The sequence below is a fragment of the Mauremys mutica genome, chromosome 11, assembly GCF_020497125.1.
Source record: "Mauremys mutica isolate MM-2020 ecotype Southern chromosome 11, ASM2049712v1, whole genome shotgun sequence".
Taxonomy (NCBI): Eukaryota; Metazoa; Chordata; order Testudines; family Geoemydidae; genus Mauremys; species Mauremys mutica.
Window position 1 is genome coordinate 79,648,427 of NC_059082.1, and position 12,898 is coordinate 79,661,324.

The following is a 12,898-nucleotide window of genomic DNA, read 5'->3' on the forward strand; positions in this document are numbered from 1 at the left end:
CGGTGCCTTGCTGTCATGGGCACCAGGTTCCCAGCTGGAGTCCAGGAGCTCTCCCCTGAGCTGCATGCACCGCCCGCCTCTGCCAGTAGTGTGGAGATGCCTGGGTGGAACTGGCCCTCAGTGCCCCGTCTGCCTCTCTCCAGGTGCTCGTCATGGAGCTGAGTGACGAGAAGTCTAATCACATGATCAGTGTGGCCATGGTGGACCTGCTGCAGGACCGGGAGGGCTTCACCTGGAAGGGGCACGACCGGCTCACCCCCAAGAACGGCTCCATCACCTTCAGACCAGGCTTCCAGCCCAGCGTGCTGGTGCAGTGCATGCCGCCGGCCGCCGTCACCGCCGTGACGCTGCACTCCGAGTGGAGCCTCGTGGCCTTCGGCACCAGCCACGGCTTCGGGCTCTTCGACTATTACCGACGCAACCCGGTGCTGGCCCGGTAGGGGCACCCGGGAGCTGCACTCCCTCCTTCCCAGGGGACCGGCTCCAGCCACGGAGCAGATCAGCAGAAGCCCTGGGGGTTTCACCCCCCTCTGCTGCCACTCTCTGGCCTCCCACAGAGTGAATGTGGCCGCCTGGGCTTGCTTAGGGGGGGAATGGGTGACTCTCTGCAGAAGGGCCCACGCCCCCCGTTGTCCCTGCCCCCGGAAGAGCTGTCCATCTCCCCCGCCCGGCAGCAGCTGCTCCATCCTTGCATCGGGAACCTCTCCAGACGGCACTGGGAGGGCCATTCCTTCTCCTGCTGCAGCCAGGGGGCAGAGGGACGCGTTGTGGGAGTGTGGCCAGGAAGAGGGTCCCTCGATGGAGCAGTTCCTTGATTGGGGGGCAGCAGGTGCCGACCTGGGCGTCCTGACTGGCTTGGCCACTCGACCGCTTGCGGGGCGTGTTCTAGACACCGTGTCCTAGCTGGACCCGGGCTGCTCGGCGCTCAGCGTCATGGAGTGCTTTGGGATGAAAGCGGCTCCCCTGGGGACGCCTGATCCTACTGTCATGGGGTGGCTGAGAGACGCTCTCTGGTGGCCGCAGCCTGCAGAGGGGCCTTGCTGAGGGGGGAGGGGTCTAGTCCCAGTCCCCCATGTTTTTGGGTTACCTGATAACCGCCTGTTCCAAGTGACACGGGCAGGGGGGGAGGTGGGGTCTACATGGCAGGCCCTGCTGAGCCGCCAGGGCGGAGCTAGGCCTAGGCACGGTTGGGGAGAAGGCCGGGGACGAGTCTCCCCTCTGAACACGGCGAATCCCCGAGGGTCCCCGCTCTGCACCCCAGGCTGGCTCTGAGCAGCTGTTTGTGCCGCCCCAGGTGCACGCTCCACCCCAACGACTCCCTGGCCATGGAGGGGCCCCTCTCCCGAGTGAAGTCGCTGAAGAAGTCCCTGCGCCAGTCCTTCCGCAGGATCCGCAAAAGCCGAGTCTCTGGCAAGAAGAGGGTCGGTGCCAACAGCTCCTCCAGCAAGGTAACCGTGGGGTGGGGGACGGTCCCATCCTGCTCCTGCCCCCTGGGGTGGCGGGTTGTGACCTCTCGCACCTGAACTGCCCGGGCGGCGTGTTGGCTCTTTAACACGGACGTCCTTTGTCCCGAGTGCGTTCAACGCACTGGAGTGAGATGTGAACGGAGCAGGGGGTTCGTCAGACCGTCTAAAAATAAAACTGCCCCTTCCCCGTCCCTTGCAGCTGCTTCCAAGCCACCTCCACTCAGTAGAGTCCCCCAGGGCCGGTGGGGCCTGAGTTTCAAAGATATAAACCAAGCAGAATCCCTGCTCCTGCGGTTCTTTGACACAAGTCTTCCGGGCAAAGGGAAACTGAGGCCTGGAGCAGCTAAGTGACCTGCCCAAGTTCCCACAGGAAGTCTGTGGCAGAGGAGAGAATTGAACCTCCTGTGTCTCTTACTAGTGCCCTGACCATTAGCTCTAGCTCCCAGCACCTGGAGAGTCCCTGCTCTCTCTCAGGGACCCAGGAGGGGCTGTCCTGTGGGGCTGCTCCCTAGCTGATAGAGGAAAGAAATTGACCCCTGGAATCCAGGCTGATCACAGGACCGGTGTCTCCTCCCTCAGGTGCAGGAAGCCAATGCCCAGCTGGCCGAGCAGGCCGGCCCCACCGACGTGGAGATGACCCCCGTGCAGAGGCGGATCGAACCCCGGTCAGCCGATGACTCGCTCTCGGGGGTCGTGCGCTGCCTGTACTTCGCCGATACCTTCCTCCGCGACGGTAAGGCCTGGCCGCAGCTCTGAGAGGGGTTACAACTGTGTAGCCAGGGAGGGGATCCCATGAGGCCTGTTGGCACAAGCACTGCCGCACTAGGCTGGACCGACAGCTCTCCTGGCTGGACCCCATGTCTGCACCAGCCCTCAATACAAGATGCCCAAGAGGCAGGCGTTCAACACCCCTGGTCCCCAGCTGGTACGGCACTGTATTGAGAAGCAGGGGCAGTTTCTTCCTAACCTCGTCTGGTGCTCACCTGATGCCCTGAGGCATGAGGATTAATCGTTTCTAACTATGCTGTCTAGTACTGCTGCAGAGAGAGAGAGTTTCTATTCCACAGAAAGGTCTAATCTTTAAACCCTGCTTACTTCAGTAAAACCATGTGGCAGAGAGTTCCCCAGGCTAGCACTGCCTGTGCAGTTCTTCCTTTGGTCAGTAGACTAGCCAGTCCTAAAGACCCCGAGCTCAGAAAGTGCCGATTGACTTGGGTTGCCTCTAGGGCTCTGGTGTGGGTTGATGTTGTGCTAATACTCAGGCTGCCTGGGGGGAGGCAGTTTGCCCCAGTGGCCCCCATTTGCGAGGGCCCCCAAACAGAGTGGCCTGGCCCCAACCTGAGTGGCGCTGTGACCCCGTACGCCTGATTGCAGTGTCCAGAATGGGGATCTGGGCCCAGCCCCGTGGGATAGGAAACACTGCTGTGGGGTGAGGTGACTCCAATACTTCCTCGCCCTGGGGCCACCCCTCAGTGGTCTGTCTTTTGGGGGGGCCTCTGCACAGCCCTGCTAATGCTGCTGCTTTCCCCCGGCTCCTCAGCCGCGCACCACGGGCCCACCATGTGGGCTGGGACCAACTCGGGCTCCGTGTTCGCCTACGCCCTGGAGGTCCCGTCCCAGGAGAAGTTCTCGGAGCGCTCGGTGGAAGCGGTGCTGGGCAAGGAGATCCAGCTGATGCACAGGGCACCGGTGGTGTCGATCGCGGTCCTGGACGGGCGGGGGAACCCTCTCCCGGAGCCCTACGAGGTGTCCCGGGACCTGGCCAAAGCTCCTGACATGCAGGGCAGCCACTCTGTGCTCATCGCCTCGGAGGAGCAGTTCAAGGTAAGGGAGGGGAGGGGCCGATGGCTGCGTCTCACGCTGCTGAGTTGCTGCCTTTTGCCGCCGTTACCCTGACGCGGGTGGCGTAGGTAGCAGGAGACGCTGCCTCATGCTGGCTTCTCCCGTGGGGATGTTCCCATTCCCAAGGGAAAGGGGTGTCTGGCGGGAGGGCGGACACGGCAAACCCTGGCTTGGGTGGAACCACGTTGTGGCAGGAGCCCGGGTCTCTGCTGTGCTTTTAGAGCTGAAATGCCCCGGCTTGGGTGCAGGGCATTTCAGCTCTAAAAAAGTGGGTGTCCTGGGCATGTGCCGTTCCACAGACCACACCTCCCTTGGAGCTGGGCCTGGTTCTCGGGAACACGCTCCCTAACCCAGCGGGGCAGTGGCTTCCACCCTGGGAGAATGATCCCTTTAAGCCAGCCATGGGCTTTCTAGGCTGGTGGCCAGGGGCTAGTGAAGGGCGTGGACATGGCTGCGTGAGTAGCCATTGCTGCTGCTGGTGGCTAGAGCCCTGCTACACCAGGCGGCCTTGATCCTTGCCGGTAAGACTCAGCCGGCCTGCGGTTGGAGCCTCTATGGAGCTTGTAGCCATGGACGACATGCGTCCCTTGCCCCACAGCAGTGGGGTGGGGAGGCAGGACCAGGTCTCCGCTCTCCAGCCGGCTTGCTCTCCGCCTTGACCCAGGTGTTCACGCTGCCAAAAGTCAGTGCCAAGACCAAATTCAAGCTGACGGCCCACGAGGGCTGCCGGGTGCGGAAGGTGGCACTGGTGAGCTTCACCAGCCTGGCGTGCGAGGACTACACGGAGAACTGCCTGGCCTGCCTCACCAACCTGGGGGACATCCACATCTTCACGGTGCCCGGCCTGCGGCCGCAGGTGCACTACAACTGCATCCGCAAGGAGGACATCAGCGGCATCGCCTCCTGCGTCTTCACCAAGCACGGGCAAGGTGAGTGCACTGCGCCGGTGGGACTGGCGGTGGCCGGGACGTGGATTCCCGGCTTGGGCTCCTTCGGTGCCATTCGCTTGGCTCCAGGCGACCGTGGTGTGGGAGACAGTGCTGCACAGTGGGTAGAGCGCTGGGACCTGCCCTCTCATCTTTTGGCTGGCAGGGACTCTCCGTCTGTGCTGCCTGCTGAGCTGGGCCACCGAGGGGGCGGCTTTGGGGACCAGTTCTTGGGGAATGCCGGTGCATTGAGACACCAGGAGAGCGTAAGCCGCCCTCGTTAATCTGTCCGAGTGGGTGCCCGCTGCTGAGTCCCTCTGGGCTCCCTCTCCCCAGGCTTCTACCTGATCTCGCCTTCCGAGTTCGAGCGATTCTCCCTGAGCGCCCGGAACATCACCGAGCCGCTGTGCTCGCTGGAGCTCGTCCGGCTTCGGGGCACCACCTGTCGCAGGTAGGCCGGCCGCCTGGGCTGCAGGAACTGCGAGCTGCTGCTGCGGCCTTGAGTAGGGTGTCCCTGGGGGGGATGCTGGGGTTGTAGGGAGGGAGCAGCCTCCCAGCACTGTTTGGCCGAAGCAAACTGGCTGCTGCCTGTGTCATGACCCCTGAGTCCCTCTGCCCTGATGGGGCCGGCTAACTGCCCCTGGATCCCAAAGGCCCTGCCCTCTGTCCAGTGCGGTGATGCAGAAGCTGGGGGTGACCGTGGGCCCGTCTACAGTTCGGTCCCCTGCAGCAAAGTGTCCCCATTCCCCCCCCCCCCCCTTCGCTGCCCTCTCCTCTGCACAGGCTGGGAGCTGGCGGTGACGGAAATAACTCGCTCTTCTTGCTTGTCAGCCCCAATTTCACCGGGACACCAAAACTGACCCAGGCCAACGGGACTCACCTGCTGCAGGGCTCGGAGGCGAATGGCTCCCCTGGCGACGGCACCCGTAAGGAAACCGCTCTGACTCTCTGACCTGCTCTGACTCTCTGGCTCGGTGTGCTGCGGGCACCGACAGAGCTGGGCTTCACAGCCTGCTGAACCTCCACTGCCCGGTGATACAGATGGGGAAACCGAGGCATGGGGGGCTGGGACTCGGCTAAGATCTGTGGGGATCATGGTAGAAGGAGGGTCCCTGTGCTTTTCGCTGCAAGGCTGCCCATCTCCTCCCTAGGCAAAGCCCGTGGGAAGACAGTGGACTCTAGCTGCATTGGCAATCCTTGACATGTGCTGCCCAAGGGGACGGGGTGTCTCCCCGGCCTGTGGTGGGATGAAGTGCTGCTGGGTGGTGAATATCTCTCCCTCTCCGGTGCACGCAGCATCTCCAGCCAAAAGGCCTTATGCCAAAGCAGGCCCCTCCGACAGGCTGGCAGCTGGGCACCCTGCTGAGAGCCAGGAGGCTGGAGTGCAGCCTGGCAGAGTGACTGTCCTGCGTGGCCCACCCAGTGCCCCAGGCGGTTCCCAAAGCACGCCCCATCTTGTGGACTGGGGACCTCCCTGCCCCTGGTCCGAACAGCCGCTGGGACAGTTTGGGTCCCGTGGGAAGGCTCATCCCATGGGTGCGGCAGTCGGGACGCTCCTGGCATAGGAAGAGGCACAGCTCCGGATGTGCAGTCTTTGAGGGCAGGGGGTGTTGTCCAGGGCAGTCGTCAGCTCCTTGCTCTGCTGGGCTGGGGTGCAGATGCCCGGCCTGCCCTCTAGCAGGGCTGGTACCATGAGGTGTGTCCTGGAACCGATCCCAGTGCTGCCTGTGTTCTCCAGGGACGCCGGAGGAACCCCAGGCTGCCTTCTCCCCGGCGCCCACCGACTCTCCGAGCAGCCCGGAGAGCCCCCTGGACACCACCGGGGACATCACCGTGGAGGAAGTGAAAGATTTCCTGGCGTAAGTTCGGGCTCTGGGGAGTCACTGGTGCAACGAGCCTGAGCGTTCTCGGCTCGGGGGCTCCACTCTGGGGCCTGGCAGCATCAGCTGTGCCATTGGTGCTCTCTGGGCATAGTCCGCTCTGGCCTGGGGGATGTGTGCAAGACAGAGGAGTCCCTGTCTCCCAGGCTGCAGTGGCTTTGTTCACCCTCCCTGTACGCAGCCCCGCCCGGCCATGCCTAGGGATCGAAGCGTGCACTTGATTACTGCAAACTGGAATCCGGTGAGACGGCGCCTGCGCTCCTCTGGGGGGCGCTGTGCCTGCTCAGAGCTGCCCACCCTGAGGCCAGAGCGCTCTGCAGTGTTAGAGGGGAGAGGTGCACCTTGAGGTGGCAGAGGAGTTTCACCCTGGTCTCTTCCCCTAGGGCCTGTCCCTAGCTATAAGGGTCCTGCACCCGGGTCAGACCTCGGCTGTACGGACAGTGCAGCCTCTCTGCTGGGAGCCCCTTGGCTGGGCGCATGGAGAGCCTGGGAGATTAGGCCGGTCGAGGGGCTCCCTGCGCCTCTGTGCACGTTCCACCGTGCAGCTGGGTTTGTGCAGTGCTGGCCGGCCTGCCCCAGCCGGTGTCGCTCTGTGCGTGGCACGGCCTGGAATCAGCCCTGCCCAGCGACACGGCCGGCCTTGGGCCCGCTCGTGAGCTAGTTCTGTCTTCAGGCAGTGCTGCGGGAGCCTCGCTCCTTACGACGAGAGGCCTCAGTGCGCAGCCAAGACCCGGAGAGCTCGTCTCTGCCGGCGGGTCAGCGATCCCGCCCAGTCGGCCTCTCCAGCAGGCATCAACAGGAGCGACTGGGGCCGGGGATGGTTCTGTGGGGCAGGCACCTTTCCTAGGAGCTGGACTCTGTCCCCAGGCCCAGCTGTCTCCATTAGTGGGGAAGCCGCTTGGCGTGTCCCGCGTCTGGCCTCAGAGGCGGGCCTGCGTTGCCCTGCTCTGGTGGGGCACACGCAGGTGGGCGATTCGACCAGCATCCCCTGCCAAGCGGGAGCACTGGATCGTCTTGGCTTGTCCTTAACGTCCGGGAGGCTGGGGGGAGTCCGGAGCCCAGGAGTTCCTAGCTCGGCTGTGCTGGCCCAGCGGCTTGGGGAGGGCGTCTCTGGCCCAGTTCCCGGCTGCGGTCTCAGTGTCGACGTGTCTGTCTTCCAGCTCCTCGGAGGAAGCGGAGAGGAACCTGAGGAACGTGAACGAGGAGGAGGCCCGCTCTCCGGGGATCCTGATTAAATGAGGTGCGCGGGGAGGCAGGGGGTTCTTGCCCTGCGGGTCAGGCAGCACTTGGTGCCACGCTCTCCCACGCCCTGCCCCCCTAGGCCCTGGTGCTGCTGCTGGGAGCCGCTCTGCCGGTAGTGCCTGTTCACCGGGCTGCTGGAGCCCAGTGCCTGGCTTGTTCTGCTTGCTGTGGCTGCCTTTTTTCCTCCTGCACCTGGCCCGGGCTCTGCTGGGTTTTGGGTGAGGCTGTGCGGACGCCCCTGGCAGGCAGCCATGCTGGGTCTGCTGTGCACCGGCTTGGGGGGCGGGGCCCCTTAGCTGGGCACATGGCGCTGCCCAGCATGGGAACCCCTGTAGGAAGCACGGTCCCAGCGTCTGCGCTGCAGCGAGGGACGCTCCTGCCCAGGTGACTGACATGGGAGCAGACCTCGGGGCTGCTGCAGGCTGGTGGATTGAGCATGGGGCTTGGAATCAGGATTCCTGGGTCCTGTTCCTGGCCGAGCTTGGGCCCCATTTCCCCAGCTGTGAAATGGTTTGAAATGCTCCACTTAGGGCCTTAATGTCGTTCCGGGAGCTGCTGCACTTGTCTTGCATCGTTTCCTCATTTAATCAAGGCAGCTGGGCAGTGTGTTAATTTCATAGCTGGCCCCTGGGGGATCGTCTAGGTTTAATAAGTGGCAGCACATGGTCCTGCAAGGGGCGGGGGGTGCGCTCTGGGGGAACCTCCGGGCTGGTTCGGTGAAGCTGTGCAAGGTGGGGCTCAGCAGGAGAGTCTGTGGGCTTGGCTACACTTACAAATTTGCAGCGCTGCAGCAGGGTGTGAAAACACACCCTCTCCAGCGCTGCAAATTGCGGCGCTGCAAAGCGCCAGTGTAGTCAAAGCCCCAGCGCTGGGAGCGCGGCTCCCAGCGCTGTCCGTTATTCCCCACAGGGAGGTGGAGTACGGACAGCGCTGGGAGAGCTTTCTCCCAGCGCTGGTGCTTTGACTACACTTAGCGCTTCAAAGCGCTGCCGCGGCAGCGCTTTGAAGTGTAAGTGTAGCCAAAGCCTTAGACTGCACTAGTGCAGGCCTGGGGACTGCCCGGTCCTTTGTTTCTGTGCCTGTGCCCAGGGGTGGGTTGTCTGCAGTGGGGATTGAACCTTGAATCTTAAAGCCGGAGTTTAAAAAAGCCCAGCTCTGTCAGCCATGCCTAGAGGAGGCGCATCACCTCCATGGCCCAGCCACTGTTAGAGAGGGGGCAAAGTGCTAGGCTGGGTGGGTTACACGACTCTGCTGCTTGCTACCTAACCAAACTGAGAGCAGAGCTGCTGCCATGGGGCGAAAGAATCTCCATTGGCTGCCAGCAGTACAGGGCTTATGACCCAGTGCTGATTGTATCCAGCAGAGGGCAGCGTCCTGCATTAGCCACTTCATGAGTAGAGCTGGGGAAACTTCTGGTTTTTTTTTTTTTAAGCCACTTTTCCCTTCACAAGGTTCTAAGTGGCCCTTTTCTGATAACTTCCCCTATTTTTTGCCAGTTTAAAAAAATAAAGAAATAAAAGCTTTCCCCCTTCCCCTTCTAAATGAAGAACAAAGCCCGAGAGCTGGCAGACCACAGCGAAACAACAACCCTTGAGAGGAGCCTGGTTTTCATGCAGTTGTTTTGCTGTTTGACAAGCCTCTTGACGCTGCTGATTTTAAGCTCTGCTCGAGGCTCGGCGGTTTCTACCGTTCCACGCTGCCACCCCATAGTACAACAAACTCTCGGATCCCCCCGCCCCCAGTCATAAACGGAGGTCGGGGGGGGTGACTGCTTGAAAGCTGTCTATAACCCTGGGGGGGGGCATCTCCTATCCCCTACCCACCCCCCCAGCTGCACCGTGGCTAGTAATGTAATTGACAGGACACGCCCGGGATGCTGTACTGATGGATTTGCCTGTGCTCTCCGCAGGGACTGTGCCGGCCCGTCTCCGCGCCTGGATTCCATGGACACAAGACTTGACTGAGCCAGGCTGTCGGCTCCGCTTCTCCCCAGAGACCCTCCGCGTAACTTAGACTCGCCTCCTCTCTCTAACATCCGGCCGGGAAGCTGGAGCGTGACGCCGCCGCCCCCCCCGCTCTGCCCCGGTTCGAAGGTTCTCTCTCTCCGCCGAGCCGAGCCGCCTTCCGCCAGCGGGCCCAGTGCACTGCAACACTACAGCTCTGCCCCCGTGCCCCAAAGCAGAATCCGGACCTGGGGCAGCGGGGTGGCATCACTGCTTCCGCCTGGCCTAGACCGGGAGGGACTGCATCCAGCTCCCGGGACCCAGTGCGGGGGCACAGCATCGCACGGACGCCTGCGGGGAGGGGTTTACACAGTTACCTGAGCTCCCAGACGGACTCTGATCTGGGATGGGGGGCGGGGAATAGGGACATTGCTTGGCCTGGGGGGGAGTGTTTACATGTTTACTCCTCACTCCAGCCGCTCTTTGAACACTTCGACTTTCCACGGAACCGGCTGGCCTGCCGCAGATGGTAAGTCCGGGAGGGCTGGCTGGACTCGCCTTAACACCCATCTGCCCCTAGGGGGCCCTCTCGCTCAATACCGGATTGGTGTCTCAGTGGGGTTGGCGGCTTTCACCCCCGCAAGGCCCGTGGGGAGTGATCTCCACTTGTCTCAAGGGGCAGGGTTCACCCTCTGGGGAGCCACTGGCTCTCGCTGTAAAGTGACAGGAGGACAGGGGAAGCTGGCGGGGGCAGAGGGCTGGTGCCAGCTCCTCCGTTGTGTAGCGGGCGGGTGTTGGCTGTGACAATAGCACAACTCCAGAGCGTCTCACCGGCCCTGGAGGTGAAACAGCCACACTAGGGTCCAGCTCCTTTCTTAGCACCTTTCCCTCCTCCGGGGGGGCAGGAGAGCCAAGTTCCTGCTCTGGTTTAGCAGCCTTTATTTTGGGGGCTGGTTGCCTCTAGGGGCCTTCATCTTCCATCTTCACATCTGGCTCCAGCGGTTTTCTCCCCCCCTCCCTTGGGCTGAAGGAGACCAGGGCAGAGCCAGTCAGCACCAGGCACGGCTCGCCCAAGGTGGGACCTTGCCGTGCTGATCCAGGTATGGGTGACCCAAGGCCTGTGCCTTCAGACAGGCGTGCCTAAGAGTTAGATGCCAAAACAAGGGGCTGTAGACGCCTCTCTTCTCCCCTCCCCCCCCCCCAAGGGGCTGAGCAGCTGCCTCTTGGTCTCACCGCTTGTTGCAAGTGCTCTGGAACCCAGTCCCTGGTGATTACACACTTGGTTTCCAGCGCCTCTGTATGAAAACGGCCCCAGATGTCTGCCTGCCTGCGCCAAGGCCGTTGACATGCAGGTGTGAATTTACAGGCCGCTCGCAGCCTCAGCCAGGTGTGAGCCAGGGCCTGAGTTCTGCTGGAGGAGGTTCCCTTCCTCCTCTTTCAGCCAGGCTTAGCAAGCAGACTGGGGCGCAGCCCACTCCTTCTGCTTCAGGGCAAAGCAGCCTCTGAACTGGCTTTTAACTGGGCCACCCGACAGCCCCTGGCCCCTGTGGGGGGAGGGGGGGACCCTGGCCCCAGATACACTTTTAACCCCATGTGGCATTTGAAACGTCCCCGTCCACTGGGCTGAAAGGAGGCTGCGGGTCCGGGAAGCTCATTTCCCAGGCAGCGGAAATGCAGGTGCCTGTTGATCAAAAGGCTTGTTGCTGGCAGACCGGTCAGTTTCAGTGGGGATATTTTAATCCGTTTCCTTAGGCTCCTGTTTTTCCTTCAGCGCCGCTCGAGCTCTTTGCACAGGTGGGACGAGGCTTTTGGATGGGGGGGCGGGGAGGCCGCACTCGGCGAATGTTGAAGATGGTTTGTTTTGACTTGGTCAAACTTAAAATTCAGGGGTGTGTGTGGGGGGAAGACAGCACTGAAGAACGGAGCCTGAGCCGCTGTCGAGCGGTAGGTCCTGTTTCCTGCAGTCTCAGTTTCCTTAGTTGCTCTGAGCTGGCGTGTAGAGCAAAGCCCGGTGTCCGCTGGGGATTCCTGACTCTAAACTGGATTGGAAGGTGACGTCTGGGACCGAAGGAGCCAGCTGGCTTGGGCTCTCCTGGGCCCGAATGCTCCAGCCTTTGGAGCATTATGGCAAAGCCTCTCCCCTCGGGGCTGGGAAGGAGGACGCTGGCCCGGCTTCCCCAGCAGTCTCTGGCTGCCATCTCTCTGCTTTGAGCTCTCCATTCTTGCCTGAGCAGCGTTGTGGCTGGGAACGTCCCCTGCTCCGCTCTGTTCTTCCCACCGGGAGGGGGGGAATCTCGCAGCCAGGTCAGCTCTCGTTCATCCCAAGCTTTAGCCCCCTGAGCGTTCTCCCTCGTCTCGGGTGCGCACCCACTCCCAGGGCCGCTGGGCAGGCATTGATTCCTCTTCTCCCCCCCGCCCCCCATTGCAAGGACTGGGGGCCTGGAGCTGGAGGCCGGGGCAGGCCCAGGATAGAGCGAGTGCCGTACCCCGTCAGTGCCTGATCCAGGCTGCTTTCCTCTTTCCAAAGTGCCAACGGGCCTGCTGGGCCCCGACTCCTGGAGGCCTGAAAGCCGGAGTTACAAGGGCTGGGATGGGGGCATCCGCCTGCAGCCCCCTCACCAGGCCTTTATGGGTCATTAGCCCCAGCACACGCAAACGGCCGGCCTGGGAATGGCCCCTTGCTGCCTTGTCACATGGCCCCTTGTGCCAAAACAGCTCTGGGCCGACCCCGGTTCTCTCCGCGGCTCTTTGATCGGGAGGCGCATGGCAGAGCATGGCCCCGTGTCTGAGCCTGGTAGCGGAGATCGAACGCTGTTACTCGGAAGCGGGGCGGGGGGCTCAGTCAGTCAGCGGCCGATACTTTGAGTCTTTGAAGGAACTGGCTGGGGCTGGGGAAGCATCTGAACTGCACAAACCCTCTGGACCCCTCCCGGTTCTGTTTGCTAATAGTATTTTTCTACACCCGACCTTTGCCGCGGAACCAATACTTTGTGTGGCTGTTTTGGTACTAGATCCGTGGGGGGCAGGGGCCGGAGGGAGGGGAGAAATGTAGTTGTCATGGGGTCCCCTGCAGTCTAACCCAGCCCTGGGGGGTTCCAGTGGCCCCGGTAGAACGTTCTCCCCTCCTCTCCCCCCCCCCGTGTCTTTTTGGTAAGATGAATTTAGCATTGTCTAGTTATGAAATACCGGTTTTTAATATTGAAAATAAAGCATTTAATATCTCTTAGCTGTGGCAGTGCCTGTCCCTGCTCCCACCCAGCGGAGCACTTCTCTCCCTCTGCAAGCGGGGGCTGGGGCTGGGGGGCCGGGCATCAGAAGCCCTGTGGTCGAGGGCGGCTGCATTCCAACCAGGAGGCTGGGATCTGCCTAGGGAGCAGGGCGCCAGTGTACTCGCCGCACAGCAGCCGAGCCTGGGCCGGAGCCTGGCAGCACAAGGTACCTGCTGCTGGAGCGAGGGGAGCAGAGAGTTAAACTCTGCCTGTTCTCCAAGGCAGAATTGGGAGGGAGGGAGCTGGCTCTGGCCTGCACGGAGCACAGCCTGTGCCATGCAATGCCTGCACCACTGGGGCCACCAGCCCTAGGACCTGGGGGTTGGTCCC

The 12,898-nt window shown here is 62.3% G+C and overlaps 1 protein-coding gene across 1 annotated transcript in view; it reads left to right on the plus strand.

Moving 5' to 3' along the window:
• Positions 1–12,525, plus strand: part of LLGL1 (LLGL scribble cell polarity complex component 1) — a 63,621-nt gene extending 51,096 nt beyond the window's left edge. Inside the window, exons 14-23 of the mRNA XM_044979243.1 lie at positions 144–436; positions 1,295–1,448; positions 2,046–2,199; positions 3,007–3,290; positions 3,973–4,237; positions 4,571–4,685; positions 5,066–5,160; positions 5,973–6,093; positions 7,275–7,354; positions 9,266–12,525. Coding sequence (XP_044835178.1) covers positions 144–436; positions 1,295–1,448; positions 2,046–2,199; positions 3,007–3,290; positions 3,973–4,237; positions 4,571–4,685; positions 5,066–5,160; positions 5,973–6,093; positions 7,275–7,353 — 1,560 coding nt within the window. The 3' untranslated portion in view covers position 7,354; positions 9,266–12,525. The remainder of the gene's footprint in view (positions 1–143; positions 437–1,294; positions 1,449–2,045; positions 2,200–3,006; positions 3,291–3,972; positions 4,238–4,570; positions 4,686–5,065; positions 5,161–5,972; positions 6,094–7,274; positions 7,355–9,265) is intronic.
• Positions 12,526–12,898: the final 373 nt, after the last annotated feature.